The sequence below is a fragment of the Stegodyphus dumicola genome, chromosome 10 (genome assembly GCF_044657685.1).
Source record: "Stegodyphus dumicola isolate Sdum_Otavi_A_Nest chromosome 10, ASM4465768v1".
NCBI lineage: Eukaryota > Metazoa > Arthropoda > Arachnida > Araneae > Eresidae > Stegodyphus > Stegodyphus dumicola.
The window spans coordinates 139,025,845-139,042,386 of NC_140777.1; the positions used below are offsets into that span (position 1 = coordinate 139,025,845).

At 31.2% G+C, this 16,542-nt stretch overlaps 1 protein-coding gene across 2 annotated transcripts in view; it reads left to right on the plus strand.

Annotated features, from left to right (window-relative positions):
* The window catches only part of LOC118189579 (uncharacterized), a 1,110,938-nt gene that overhangs the window by 632,948 nt on the left and 461,448 nt on the right, over window positions 1-16,542 (plus strand). For both annotated transcript variants that reach the window (XM_085825600.1, XM_085825599.1), the window contains exon 3: window positions 2,517-2,582. Coding sequence is in view for 1 of the 2 variants with exons in the window: in XM_085825599.1 (XP_085681725.1) it covers window positions 2,517-2,582 (66 nt within the window). In the remaining variant the exon portion in view is untranslated. The remainder of the gene's footprint in view (window positions 1-2,516; window positions 2,583-16,542) is intronic.

Below are 16,542 nucleotides of genomic sequence, written 5' to 3' on the forward strand. Positions count from 1 at the left end.
AAACAGCGAATTAAACAAATCAAGAGTGATTCCTGAAATGAAAATTTACTGCGGGAGACAGTACGAAAGTTGACTTCTGGAATTGCTCCATGAATAGCTAAAGTGTAAGTAATTAACATGAGAAAAGCCAGAGGAACTGCGGAGAAATTAAAATAATTTTTATGTCCCTTAATTATTTCCTTAATAAATTAAAAGTTAGAAGTAGAAATACTTTAATTACTTATTATAAGATACTAAGTGTGTATATTATTTAATAGTGGAGAAAGAAGTATTTCCTGACTGAACGTAAATATAATAAATTAGTTTCTACGGGTTGAAATAGTTTACTTTTTTAATTGCTACTGTATTATCATTTCTTTTCAAAGAGAAATAAATAAATAATTAATAAAGTAAAAACAAAAATCTGAAAGCTTTCAGATTTTACATTGCGCCCAAAGGGGCGTTTTTTACGTTTCGTGTGTTACCTTTATTTATAAAATATATTCTTCGCACTTAAATTTCTTAAATTCGCAAAGTAATTAATAGGTTATATCATATTTTTATTTTTATTTCAAAATGCACGATCTCCATTATTTATTAGACATTTAAAGAAATAATGTGCGAAAAAATAGTTCTTTTGTGCGTGTTTAATTAAAGAATGTTTTAAATAATAAAAATCGTTTAAAAACTGTTCAACTTACATGTAATCTTTCCTCTAATTTATATAGCAACTTCTGTTTGTTTAATACAATTTCTGCTATCAGCTTTTCAGATGTTATAGATGATACCCTTTTATATTCATAAAAGCAATTAATTGTTGCGAAAACAATAATAATACTAGCAATAATAATCACTGATATTTGAATATTAATTTTTCCTATAATAAGTTAATTTGCTTAGCTTTATTTTTACCACCAGAAAATTTGTTTGCATATTAGATTTTGATAAACATTAAGAATACATTTTAATTGAAAAGGTGTTTAGTCGTGAAAGAAATTCGTTAGCGTAACATTAAAATTAGGTAAAAGTGCAGGCTTAGATTGATACAGATTTTAAATAAAATTATTTTTATTACTTACGTTAATGGGTGAATATTATTTTTAATATGAAATTTTAAAATATTTGCATTTTTTTGCATTCTGTATTTGTATAGGGAATTAAAAGTAAGCTCTCTTTTTTCTTTTGCATTTCTGAAACAAAATTTAAAGCAAATTTTGTAAATATTATGGTATCAATTCATTTGGTGATTTGTCTCATGTGAATTCTTGTTTATTAATTCTGATGAATATCCACATCTTTTGTTAGGAAACATCAATCTCAATATAAAAGTTAAAATGATGTAAAAATGATATAGCGACCCTTGATTCCTATAGATGTTTAAATAATTTTAATTAAAATCCTGCCGATTTTGATTGCGTCGATTTTAAACAAAATTCTACCGATTTGACATAGGTTTCTCTTCTTAGGAAACAAAAATATTTTGCGGTGTGTGAGGCTCAGATAAAACAAGTAATAAAAAAAAATAAAGTACTACTTAGGTCAACAAAAAAAAATTTAAAAATACAAAAAAAAAATTAAAAATACAAAAAAAAATTAATTAATCACATATTAATAATTTTTTCACATATTTAAAATTTAAAAATTTTTAATATGTGAAAAAATTATATTAACATCAAGTGTCGTCCACTACAAGTTTAAAAAAATGTACTTGAACTTAAGTGGATGAATAAAAAGTATTCATTAACGATTGAAAATTAATTACTTAAATTTAAAAAAAAAATAAGTCAATTCCTACTTAGATCAACAAAGAAAAATTTTAAAAATACAAAAAGTGTTTTTTTTTAATTAAAAATTTTAAAAACTTTTAAGATGTGAACACACTGTATTAACATCAAGTGTCATCCTCTACCAAGTTCAAAATTTATTTAAATTTTTCCTCCTCCATCCAAGTTCAAAATTTATTTGAACTTGGATGGAGTATTTTATTAACGATTAAAAATTTGAACAAGATATAGGAAGAGTGTGAACTAAAAAGTGTCTAAAGAAAACAAATGCAGCACCATCTGTCGAGGGAAACACTAATAAAACTTGAAAAGTTCAGATATTAGAATTCTGAAAGCATTAGGAAAGAAACTGAGTTTGAAATTAATGTTATTAATTAAAGAAGCTAAAATTTGATAGATTTCAAGGAAATCCATTACACCTTTGTGAAAGTCTTTTGCAGAGTCAAATTCAAAATTATGGGTTAAGTATTATGGGTTACAGGATTAGATATCGAAGATTTATTATTTTCTCCTTTTCGAATTTGTTGTGAAATTTTAACGCATTTATTTAACATTGACCCATATATGTATAAACACAATGAGAAGAAATGTTTCAAGTTCTTCCACCTACTTCAAAATAGCTTGCTATGTAATATACTAATCACAATGTAAAAATAGCTTTGTTTACTTTATATGTGACTCTTAAATGTTTTCTTTAATTTAATTACATTTACAGGATAAAAATTAATTAATTTCTTTTCCTTATTTTTATAGGTAAGACATTTGACGTTTCTCTGACAGCCAGCATACAGAGACAATGCAGCATCAACTATTTTAAGAGTAACGTATACCAATCAAATGAATATTTTATGAAAGCGTTAAATGATATTAAACACATGATTGCTTTTAACTCCTGCTCCAAAAAAAAAAAAAAAAAAAAAAAAAAAAAAACCTCTTTTCTACTTCATTTCAGTAGAAAATGTACATAATTTACATGTATAGGTAGAGCGATGTTTCTATACATGTAAATGTTGGTATACATCGGTTATAAGTGGATTATCTGGTAGTGAAGGAAAAAAGGGAAGGTTAAAGAATAAAGCATTAAAGGAAAGTAATGTTAATTTGAAACACATATTACTCTTCTGGGAAGGTAATATTTGAATATCAATTTTCTACAGTACTTATCAGATGAAAATAGAAGTATTATACTAGGAAAAACTACGATAACAGGTACCAAGTAAAAATATTCTAGCCTCAACAAATAAATGTTACCCATTTGTTTTATTAGTCAAAACACTAAAAAGTTTTAGTCTGTTTTATATACTGCTATTGGTACTTGGAATCATTGTGCTTTGAAATACATTCTGTTTACCCATTGTAATTTTTCATTTTATGTACCTGATTTTCAGTAAAGTAGATTAGAAATTTCAGAAGCTGAAGTTCCTTCAAATAATTATTGCTAATTTTATATATGTGCTAAACATCAGCATAAAATATAGAAAATCTAAATTAGAACAATGTTTCAATTTGTGTAGAATTGGGTATCGCTTTTGAACGATTACAGCAATGAAAGATTTAACAATGAAGATAATATGTTTTTATACTGATAAAAGCAGTGACAGTTAAAACAATAAGGAGTTGAATAGCAGAAAAAGAAATTTTTATCAATTTAATAATATATCTTATGAATGATATTTAATATTTCTTTAGATTAAAAGAACAAGTAATAAATTTTCTTTAGCTATGTATAAAACAGCTATTTAGCTGCGTTCAACACTTTTGCTTCGATTTTTACACAACCCATATAACCAAATAATTTAATGCCTTAAAATTTCTCCGCTCTAATTCAAACAGCTCTTTCTATTTATATTCACCTCAAATGTTATATATTATTTACTATACATTTAGTGTTTTTTTTTCCATTTACTTTCATGCTTAAAAAAGGCGTATATAACTAGGAAAATTTTATGTCTCAAAATATTATGGCCGCTTTACATTACTTGCAAAACACTGTTTATGCATCTTTCATTCGATGATTATGAGTATTAAATAATCTTCATATAATTCCATTATATCTGTTCTTAATGACGTCCTCTTAGTCTCAAATGTTATCAAATATTAAAATGAAAGCATATAAAATACATTAATGTTAATCAGTATCATTATCCAACTTCTCAGTGAATGATGTTGTTCCATATTCATAAGGGATATTAAGTTTGCCCTGCATATATCTCTAGTCTTAAAAAGTCATTTTTCTAATGACCTGCCTGAGAAAATAGGGAAGGAGAAATTCTCATACACAATACACCTTAGTTACATTAACAGCTGTTGATGTTTATTCAAACTGTAAACTACGTGCATTATTATAGTGTTATCTTTCATGAACATCTGACAAAGGCAGAGCATAATCATCCTGGAATAGTTTACATCCAGACATCTTAAAACTTCAATTAAGTCAATTAACATGGAATAGTTAACCGAATTTTTCATGCACTATAAAGCCTTTATACAAGGATTTAACAATATATTTCTTCACGCATGTCATTTTAGATGTAAATCAATTTAAAACCAATGATGCGATCAACTTTCATTTGCAAACTATAGAAGATGTTTGTCTTAAATAATAATGAAATTCGTTTTGAAGGCTAGCATTCAAGTAATCTTTATCAGGCCTATTGTAGTTGCAAACGCGATACTACAGATTGAAGAGAAACAAGATAAGTAACGAATTTTAATGAAATGATAATTATTATAGACATAACACGACTTTTTCCTCTGAGGTAACAGTTCCATCTTTCAGAGCAAAATATCAAAAATGGAAACCTTAAGCTATAATAATGAAAGCTGATATCAAGCACCTTAATTTCATATTATCTTAAAAAGATAATATAAAATTAAGCTTAGACTGTTTATCGGCTTCACAACAATTAACATATCAGCTAAAGCATTAAGGAGACAAATGGAAATTGAAAATGTATAACGTGCCTGCCGATTTTTTGCTGTTGTTGTGATTTGCTGAGACTACAGCAAATTACACACAGAACACAGAGTAAATTACATATTTAAACAGCATTACAGTGGTTCACGGCTATTTGTAGTAAGTATGGAAAAGAAATTCCTAATTTATGAGCAAAAATGGTTTTTTCCATTCTTTAAAGAAATGCCAGACATTTTATGCACAGAATTTTTGATAATATGATGATTGCAGAGCTCTCGCCTTCTACTTTGGGGGGGGGAGATGGAACATTTTCCCTAAAAAGATAGTAATACCTTTTCCAGATTTTCCAAAAAATAACTGTTACATAGAGAGTATGATTTCGTAATGTGTGACACGGAGTGAAATCATAATGTCGCTATAATCAACGAATAATGGAAAACAAATCCAAAGGAACTGTATCGTGTTGTTCATGTTGTTATCCATTTATTAGAATATGGTTTAACAGTTAATCCTAAGGGACAGTAAAATAATAGATCGGTGCGTTGACTAAATGTTTCTAACAAGAGCGATAAAAGTTGGCGGCTTGAGCATGTGCTTTCAACACCATTTACAAAGTAAGTACGTGTTTCAAGCGCGAATGGTAAATTTAGTATGTGTTTCCAATTAGATCGACTATACTATTCCTGCCAGATATAAAATGATCACGCTAATTATGTATGTATACAAAGAAACCTAAATACAGAGTATACATTAATGCATCCAGCGAGATGAAACGAAGAATTTTGCTACAGTCGTAGGGTTCTGCTGTGTCCTGCTGCTCTTCTGTAGGGTCTGCTGCAAACTTATCCTAATGTCCTAGAGACCTTACTATATTAAAAAGCGAACTATCGCTTTAGTTTAAAGCAAATAGCCAAGTCGTATGGAGGTTAAAATAAACCTTTTATTTAACTATTAAATAAACAGCAGATATTACTTGTGCTACAGACGAACCTCGACTACTTGGGAAAGATTAATTTAACACAAGAGGTAGTTAATTTCAGTGTACATAACGTGCAAAAAAACTACGTAAGTTGGCTGAATTAACGTCGCGTATTTTAAATGACAACTATCAAAATGCTAAGAAGGAAGACCTTTGGCAGAAATGGTACTGCATTTATATATACATTTTATTTTCGTTAATATATATGCGGTTATTTTAAACATAAACATTTTGTTCTTTACAAATTTCTGTTGCCAGACTCGAAAATTAAATCAAACTCTACGTAAACTGAATAGATTTACGTGCTTTAAAAATAGCGAGTTTGACATTGTTTGTATAGTCTTTACACTGAAAAACATCATATTCATGATATATTGTTTTCGTTATTAGACATGAAACTGTTCTAAACGTAAGTACTTCATTCGTACAGCTTTGTCTTGCCAGATGCAATAATTTGATCAAAATCTGCTCGCAGAAAAATAATGACTGACGTCAGCTGTACAGCCCGGGACAAGTGAAGATAATACGTTACAATAAGAAGTTCTAACTGTAAAACATTCAAACCCTTCTCTTAAATACACAACAGCTGATTTGCATTCTGGTGAAGACTACGCAGAGAAAAAGTTAAAGTAAATAAAACCATAATCACTACTTAATTAACATAACATTCTACACAGTGATCAAAGCAGCAATAACAGATTTCTTTTAACTGTGCCTCAGAACAGATGAACTCCGTGCATCGATAATACAGTTGAATCGTTGACAAGTGTTTGAAAAATAAAGAATGAAAAAATGAAAATAAAAATGAAAAACTAATTATGTTTAGAACAACTGTAGAGTCGAATCAGCGTTTCATGCTGAGTAGAACTAATAAGGATAGAATTACGGAGAGCTGACAAATCTTTTTCCATACCTCACTGGAGATGGAATGTATTCGAATTTGAAACTACGCTGAAGCTTTAGACTGATAAAGCATGAAAATTACATGGATGCACACAATTTTTATACATTATTTTTATAATCGCATCTATTGTTTGTGTAAAAGTTGCAACAACTGAAAGTAGCCAATTTTATTTCAGTCTGATAAAAATTGTGATGAAATGAAAACCCTTATCTAATGAAAGACACATCTTTTAGGATCTCTTCAGCAACCGAGATTACTCGTAAACTGCGCTTTAGAGTTTAATACTTTAACTATTAAAAACGTATTCGATTATATTCTTTTGACTTCATTTATCTACATATATTTTTTATTAATATGCTCATTGTCTTACAGTTTCTCTACGCCAGGAATAAAAATTAACTTTCAATTAAATGTACTAAATCTTATCATCTAACATTCTAATTCAAATGACATTAAAATATTTTAAATTAATTGTTTATTGAGAATTAAATTCTTACCAATGCTTTAAAATTTTTTAAATAGTCTGTTTTAAAATTCCAAAATTTCAGTCTATCTGAAATCAAAACTGTAATTCTTGGTGTAGTTACTGATTTTTATACTATGTCTCTATTTCGGAATGCGTCCTAAACTTGGTTTCGTACTTGACCGCGTCATGTGGTGATAGTACTACGATTAAAGAAAATGTGTGCTATCTCAAATCAGTTACTGAACTTGCATAGAATTCACAGCAACATTTACCAGATGCATTTTATTGCCTAATCTTATTGCCGCCGGTGTTATAGTGGTTAGGGGAGCTTATTGCAGTAGCGAAGGGCCCGAGATCAAATCCCGAAGAAGGGATGAATGTTTGTAAATGTATGATGTCTTTGCGGATGGCGGCACTCTAAATATATGGCGAGTCGAAAGTCCTCTCGAGAGGTTGGTGGTAGGGGAAGAAGTGTCGGAGGCCCTCGGCCTTGAGCAAAATCGTACTGTCACATTTAAGGTGCTCAAAGACTCTTGCCAAAGGCTTGATTTACTTGCCACGATGAATTTTATGGGATGGGTCTGATGCTACTGTCAGACAAGTGAGGTAAGTCACAACAACAAAAATCTGATTGCCCTTTTTAAACACTCCCATAATTGATACCGAAATTGCTATATAGGTACTAGCGCGAATTCTTTCAGGAAGTTTTCTTTACTGTAAGGTTTCTTCCAAGCGACCACCAGTGGCTGAACGGTAAAGTTGCTGAACACTGGTAGTTCGGTCCGAAGTTCAAATCCCGCAAACGAGCTGACTGCATGGGTGTTTTCATGGTTTTCCTCATGTGTAACGTGTATACGAGCCAATTTCCCTTAGAAAGCCGTCCACGAAGGCATCCCTCCCCTTAAGCAGATAGCCCTCAATGCTTTTCCGTAATCACATAAACCAAACCCTTGTAAGCAATCGTTTTCGCTATTTCCACTTAGGTGAAGTCAAAAGTGTTGCTTAATATCCCATCTTAGTTATCCTCACACTGTAATGATTATCCCTGCTCATCCATCAAATGTATTTTGCGGCTTTTTAGTTATAGTAAACTTGGGCACATGACTTTTATTTGAAAGTAAAAATTAAAAATAATATTTCGATATTCACCGTTTCTCTCTAAAATGTGGAGTAAATAATTATACAATATAGTTAACAACTTCAAACAAGTAACTAGATTCTGACTACCCTGTGGATATATTCTTGATGCTCAGAATACTTAGCTACATTTTTTGATCCAAACTCTATAATTATTTACTTCGGCACTGCTGTTTTATTGCATGTATTTAATAATCCACTCATTCACGCTTTTTTCTATTATCTGAATATTAGTAATTAAGCCTTTTCTGTTGAGCTGGTTTCACTCGAAATTGCTCTGTGTTTTTCTACAGTATAACAAACAGTTTCAAATTCAGATTGTTTTAGGGAAGAACATGCTTCTTGAGAATCATTTTCTTTTTTCTCCAAATGAAATGGTTTGGTTTATTAGATTACGGCAAAGCACCCGAGGGCTATCTGCCTTAAGATGATGGTAGGGAGGGATGCCTTCGTGGGAGACTTTCTAAGGGAAACCGGCTCGTATACACGTTACACATGGGGAAAACCACGAAAACACCCATGCAGCTAGCCCGTTCGTGCGATTCGAACCTCGGACCGAACTACCAGTGTTCAGCGTCGTTACGGCTAGGCCGCTGGTGGGCCCTCCAAATGAATTAACTCACTTTAATTAAAATCATTTCCTGAAAAAATATAATAGTGTTTTTTAATAATATCGACTTTTTTCAATTTTGTATCCCTTCACCTCGCACAGATAGTTGAAAGCAGAATAATGAAACATTACGTAAATTTTCAGATAACCCAGAGTAAATTTATAAAAGTCTTGCAAGCCTTGCCTATGTATCTTGTTAGAATCTTTGTCTAACATTATCATAAATCTATAAATTTTTAATTCGATGCAACATTTGAAAAGAATTGGGTTCATTGTACAAGTTATAAAATTAGATGAAAAATAAAATAAAAAAGAATAAAATAATTTTTTAGGTTCTTTTGCACAGTTCGTAAAAATATTTTAACTTTGTTTTGATGTGCAAGTTATTTGCTAAGCTAGTAAACCTGTTCCTGAACTTTGAATCTTAAAGCTTTGAAAATAAGCATGCAATTTTTATTCTTAAGAAATACTGTTATTTTTTATGTCTGCGCTGTTACAAATGCAGATAAATTCCAGAAATATAGTAAAGGAGGAACCATAATATGACAGAATAATATGACTCTTGTTTATCGAAACAGCAGAAGCTGCTGCAAAGTTTGAATTTATGTAACACGTAAACTAAAAACTACATGAATGCGAGACTTGTACATTTTCCCTGTTCATTTTGTTCGTTTCTAAGAAGTGCACGCGCAATATAGGTCTTATGCTTCTAAGAAGGCTTTATGTATTCTCTAAGAAAATAAAATTTGAACTGTTTCTTAATTTTAATATTTTGAGAATTCTAATTATGTAGTTTTCCAAAAAAAAAATTGCTTTAAATATACCAGATGTTTAAATATACCACAAAATATTACCAGACGATTTTAAACAAATTTCATTTAAGGTCGTTTAAGTCATTTAATACATTTAATAATCTTCCAAAATAATACGCAAGTAACTATATTTCTTGTAAGTATCGAAAATTAGATTGGGAGTAATAATGTATTTTTTAAGTGTACATAGGACAAAGAAATATTCAATTAATCCATATCTGAATAATTATAAAATCTAAGAATGCGCGATACAATTAGAAAATATTAATGACTGAACGAAAAAAAAATTAAAGAACTTTAAAAAGAACTTGTTGAAAGAAATATTATTCTCAGTTTCAGTCAAATGCTTGATTTAATTCATAGTTGCTTCTAAGATTTTAAATGTTCCGTTACACTATGTCCTCATAATAGAGTAATAAAATAATAAATAATAGAGTGCTCCCTAATTAAATAACTAAACTTGAGCCATTATATTGTTGCAGTATGCTACAAAACTGGTACGGCAATTACAAACTCTTTCAAGATCATTAATTTTCTATTTATTAAACATAATTTTAAAATGCACTAAAGAAAATATCCTGTAATAACGATAACATTAATATAGCGCAATATTTATTACAAACTGACAAATTGTTACAAACTTTGCCGTTATAAAAAGTAGAAACGTTTTGAGTAAAATATCATGAACGAATGTGAAGTTTTATTTTTTCTGAAACTCAAATTATATTTGAGAAATTTACGTTAAATATGAATCTTATACTTTAGAATTTTGTATTGAAGACATATTTTATGTGCAATAAAAATACAATGCCTTCTGAAAACTTTTACGAAATTCAAAATTGGATTTGAGCTTTTTATCTTAAATGTGAATCTCTCTCTATACCTGAAGAAAATTTGATACAGCCAAAAATACTTCGAATTAAAAGACAAATATATATAGATATATTTTTCTATCTATATTTATATCTGTCTCTATACCTATATGTATATAATGATAGCCTTGCGACTTAGTGCCCTTTTGACCACGTGTTCTTAACAATAAAAGAGGAATACTGCCATTTTGATTTTTACAGGTTGTTTGAGGTTGTCTATCTGTCAATTTAAATAAATTATGAAAAATTTATAATAATAGTAAGGCTTCGTCTTGAATTTTGTTTCAAATTTTTAAAGTGAAATAATTATATATCAGATCTCAAACTGCAATTTACGAGGTTTTTAATAACAAATCACTAAATCTAGAATAATTTTTAAGTGTAGTATAGATTATTAAAAACTGTGCCAAAATCTGTGGTATTTTACCCTAGAAAGATAATGGTTCGCGGTTACTAAAACTTGGCTTAAGTTTAAGAGTATTTTGATTTTTAAGTAAAACAAGATCATAGATGCCATTAGTTCATGATAATTTCACATAAAGGAAAAAAATGCAATAAATTTAAAATAATTATGAGAATACCTTTTTATTATCGTGAAAGATAATATATTTATAATCCTAGTTATAATAAAATCTTAGCGTACATGTTAATAACAACATTTAACACGCTTCAAAACAGTTTTGCATTCGTAAAGAATAAGATATTTTCTCCCTCCTTTCTGCGCCTTCGTGATGTAACTTTAGCACACTCGTCGCGTATTCTACAGATCCAGGTTCGAGTTCCAGCTAGGGCATTGCTCATTTTTCACTTCTCCTGACATCGAAAAAAATTCTAAATGACTCTGAAATGGCACTCGAACTAAAAGGTACAAAAAAATGACTGTACAAGTGGCGACCGAACTAAAAAGGGTCGTGGATGATGATTCTTCACCATCAGGATTTGGCGACTGGGTCCCCTAATCCCCATTCGCCCTTTAAAAGGGGGAGTATGTAAGGTATTTTCTCCCCCTTTTCTGTATGCCTTCGTATTATAACGGAAGCACACTCAGCGCCTATTCGAGAGGTCCAAGGCTCGATTGCTGGCAAGGGTTTTGCTGCTAGGTCTAAAAAACTACTTCAAAATCCTAATGCTTCTACTGTATGTTTCAGAAATATACAAAAAATTTATAAGAAACTAAACAAGTATGCATATCAGAGTATGATTTTTCACGAAAATGTGGAATTATTTTTATTTTGGAGAGAGTTCTAATTTTGTTGTAGACGATTTGTGTACTGCAGAAGTAATTATTGAAGTTATCACCAACAGAAGACAGGGTCTTTAGAGCTATTCTTACTCTGATGTCATCATCAGTACGGTAATGGGCCTTTTGTTGATGAATATTTCGAGTAAGTATTTTGTGCCAAAGATCTTACCTTCTTGTTATTAGTTTTCAGACAAACCACACTGCATTTTACACCCTGCTTATATACATGCCCTATATATATATATATATATATATATATATATATATATATATATATATATATATATATATATACATCATCCTATATATAACAAGATGTACCAAAATATAGCCACTCTGTAACTGAAATTTATTTTAACTCAAAAACTTAAATGAAGCAAGGTTACGTCAAAATAAGCTCTAGTAAGGACCATATGTGATCAAAATCATATTTAATTTTAGGCAAGAAAACTGTGAAACCATGTTTTAACAAAATGAATTGTTTTAGTCTTGTCTTTTAATTGAAACTATTTTTGATGTGAAAATAAAGGTGAATAATATGAGCATTTTTCTCATATAATTCTACGTATCTGTTTGGAATATTCGAGTGGAAAAACATCTTCTTTATTTAAAATTATTTTGGTGCCATGGAATGCTTGTTTCGATATAAAGCTCAGTTTAGAAGTCAGTATCATGCATAAATTGAAAAGACAAATGGTAAAAATTAGTATTGCGATGTTATTTCGATTTACCGTATATTCTGTCGTATAACGCGCGATTTTTAATAAAAAAAATAGGACTTAAATTAACGAGGGCGCATTATACGCCTCATATATAAATAGCAGATTAAAAATAAGAAAAAGATAGACTTTTACATATACCAAAGTGCTGCTTCTTCAAAAGAAATGACATATGAGATAAAATATTTTCATTAAAGGATAACATGGGAAGTTCGTCATTTCCGTTGTATCTTCAAGCGTTGTGGTGTTGTACCCCACTAGGTGGTGTTGTAATGTGACAATCTGTCTAATTAGACACCTGCAAGTATTCAATCAATTTACACGTGCCCAATATTTGCTGGCCTGTTAGTACATTGCGTTTCGAAAACTTAATCTCGAGAATAATAAAATGCTTCACTTATCCAATATCCTTTCATAAATACCTCAGACACCACAACTCCTTTCATCAACCTCTTATTTATTTCATCAAAACATTTTCTGGATTAAATATATCAACACAGCATACAAAAAAATAATATCACAAGAAACGAAATAAGAAAAACGGAAAAATGGCGCCGTCTAATTGAAGATAGAACATAAAGTCACAATCTGTTCGCATTGTTCATTTTATGCATTGGAAATCTTTTCACGTTAATTACGTACGATACCAACATTACTTCACACCCGTGCAAGAATTTTTTTTTTTTTTTTGATACATTCTTCTGTTCAGCACACGGAAATCACCAGATGGAGACACACCGACGACAATGCACTTTCTTGATGCGAACACACATTAATAATTTACTTGAAAATGTTTTAAATTTTAGCACGGCATCAAGACAGATTTATTTTCAACCCAAACATTTTCATCTAATTTTTGCAATTTTTTGGCTGCTGCTTCTTTTACATCCAAAAGAACGACGACACTCAATGAGCGAGATATGCAAGCACGCAGCCCCGCGTATTCGTGCGAGCGGAGGTCAGCCAAGAGCGAGAGAGGGAAAAAACCCGTTTGACTGGTGTTTATACATGCACGTGCAGTTCTACGATTACGATTAATGTTACTATGATGATGAACTGGTAGTGTGAGAAATTTCCTTTCTCGCAAGAGTATCATCGAATCCTGTTTCATCTTCACCGTCATTGTAACTTTGATTCATAAATAGATAACCATTATCATCTTTCACCAACACCAAACATCCTTGCTGCAACACAATATCCATTTTCTTTCGCTAAATGAATGACTTTGCATTTGAAAACAGCACTGTGTATTTTCCTTTCCGCGGGAGCTACATTTACTACTGAAAAGAACACTAGATCAATTGTATTTCAACTAAAGCAAGTGCGATTTTCTCTAAAGCTTTCGATTTACACTTAAAAATCACGGCTTTAAATTACTGCAGAAAAAGAAAACATATAACTCCTAATTCCGAGAATTCCTTCAAGTTGGGAGTGCATTCCTACTCAAATAAATGAGCAGGAATGCACAGGCAGGAATATTTACTCCCTCAAGCATTTAACTCCCATACAACTGTTCCCCTTATCGGTTGTCAATTCGGTATACGATTGTTAGAAAAGCTAAGATAAATCTTCGAATAAGTGATGTCAAAAGATAAGAGCATTTCACATTTATCTTTTATGTTTCTTCATGAAAAACTGGATGGGCGTTAAACAGCGAGTATACCAAAAAATTAAAAAATATAGCTTGAAATTATAGATGCGCGGTATACACCGGTGAACTCTATACACCGAAAAATACGCTATCCAGGAAAAGAATGGTTACATAGACAAATAAATAAATCTTTTTCAAAACTAAGAGTGGGAAAATATTTGTAATGAGACGCTTTTCTTTTTACAAAAGTATTTTTAATAAATCTTTGTATTAATGAAATAATATCACTAGTTTTCCATTATTATTTGTTAATTTTTCATTTATTTAGATATAAACTTTAAAGGCATAGGGAAATAAAACGTGAAATTGCTTTACTCCCTGCTTTCAGTTTTGCATCAAACTCCCACTGGAGAGCAGGGCGTAGTCAAAATATTTTCGTAAGCAGTTATGAAGACTTTTCAGGAAAAATACGATGTGTTTACATAGGTGATGGGCGTACAAAGAATTTTCTGTAGTATTTATCCCCTCTGACAACGCCCTGGATAAGATAAAATACATTATTGATTGTCACGAATGTTAGTTCCTTTTCATAACATTAGATTTGAGAGAAAATGACCCTTAAACACAGAATAAAAGCATTATAATCTGATGTTGTAAAGTTTTAAACTAACTTAAGTTTCTCTTTTTAATCTCGCCTATCGTTTAATTCTCCTTCTTAGCACAACTTTCGTTCAGCCATATGCAATTTTAATAAGTTGAAAATGGCGATAAAGGAGGTAGCAGCGAAGGTTGCTACCTGTCTGAAGTACCTTCGAGCAGTTGTGTTCCTATGATAGCTTGCCTTTGGATTTATTAACTTAACGCAGTGTGATTGATGCCAAGCTACATAATAAGTAACGAGGTTCGAATCTCGCGAACGGGCTGGCTGCATGAGCGTTTTCGTGGTTTTCTCCATGTGTAACGTGTATACGAGCCAGTGTGCCTTAGAATGTCCTCCACGAAGGCATCCCTCCCCTTAGGCAGATAGCCCTCGAGGCTTTGCTATAATTACACAAACCAAACCTTAATAAGTAACAGTAAAATATTGAGTATAATCATTTAATTATCCTTTAAATAAAGACTGATAGCATTTACGTTCAAAAGCTTATAAGGTATTTCTCCCGCCTTCCTAGCGTGCCTTCGTGGTGTAGTTAGTGGCTGATCCGGTATTTCAGAGGTCCGTGTTTCGATTCCCGGCGAGATGCTAATTTTTCAATTTTCCTGCTTCCAAAGAAATACCTAATGTCTCTACAACCTCATCTTCATTTGTTCCCATAACATTTGGATTTTTAGTTCTGTTTTGCATGATTCTTAATTTAAGTAACCCATAAATGTTCCATTAAGGATCTTTCTCTTCTTTTGTACATAAACAAACTAAATCCTACAAATGAACCTGGCGAATTCTCGCACAGGCGTGAAGTAAATACCAGCACAGAAGAAGAGTGAAAATAACCCTTCATTATTTCCGACTAATAACAGAAAGGCACATATTTCGTGAATTACGAAAGTCTAAATAGAATAGTGCTGAATTAGCACGTCAAGCTACAGCTAGCTTAGTTTGAATCAACAAAACTAACAGGCGTGACAATTATTCGAAATGGCCAAGGAGCGTATAAACGTAACAGCGAGATCAGCAACGAAACGTGCGCTGGCTAGCGAAAACACGCTCTGAATAAACTCCAAGATTCACCCGTTTAAATAGTCACTTCACTTAATTTTAAATTTACATCCTGGCAAGGAAATTCGACGGAAAGTTGAGGAGGTCAGGAAAGATAACAAAAATTTGAATAATATGTTAATTTTAACTAAAAGAATCCCTATACAGTAACTCTAGAGACTTTCTTTATTTGGTGAATTACCTAAAATTTTCAATATGATTTCTTAACGTGTTACTTTTGGTTTTTGTCGCTCAGACTCGAAAATGATTAGTGAATTTCTCTGCCGTACTGAAAGACCCGGGTTCGAATCCCGGAGAGAGATTGAATGTAAACTGTCCCTTCATAGGAGGCAATAGTCCAGCACTTATTAGGTACCGTATATAAGTGAACACTACTTCCGATCTTAGGTCTTCTCTTTTACGTATGATTTTGTACGTATGAATGATTTTACAACGGATGAAGGTGCAACTCATCTGACACGAAAATGGTATTAAAAACGAATAAAAATAGGCAGTTTAAATTCTAATTGCAATAGTTGCGCTGAAATATGTAGTTCACTTGCGCCGAAACTAAATTATCTTGCTTTATATCCAAAATTTTGTTTTCATTTTTAAATTATGTGACATTCTATTGTTGATAAGTGATAATTTTCCGAAATTAATAGTTATTTGATAATAATTAGCAGAATATCTATACATGCCTTGGGTTATCCAAATCAAGTTATTTTGTTAGAGCTCTGTAATATGCTGATTTGTGACCTGAAACAGTTGTTTTTCATAAATTATTGTAATTCCCATTCCGTCAATAACTCGCAAGTTACGTGAGAATGCAT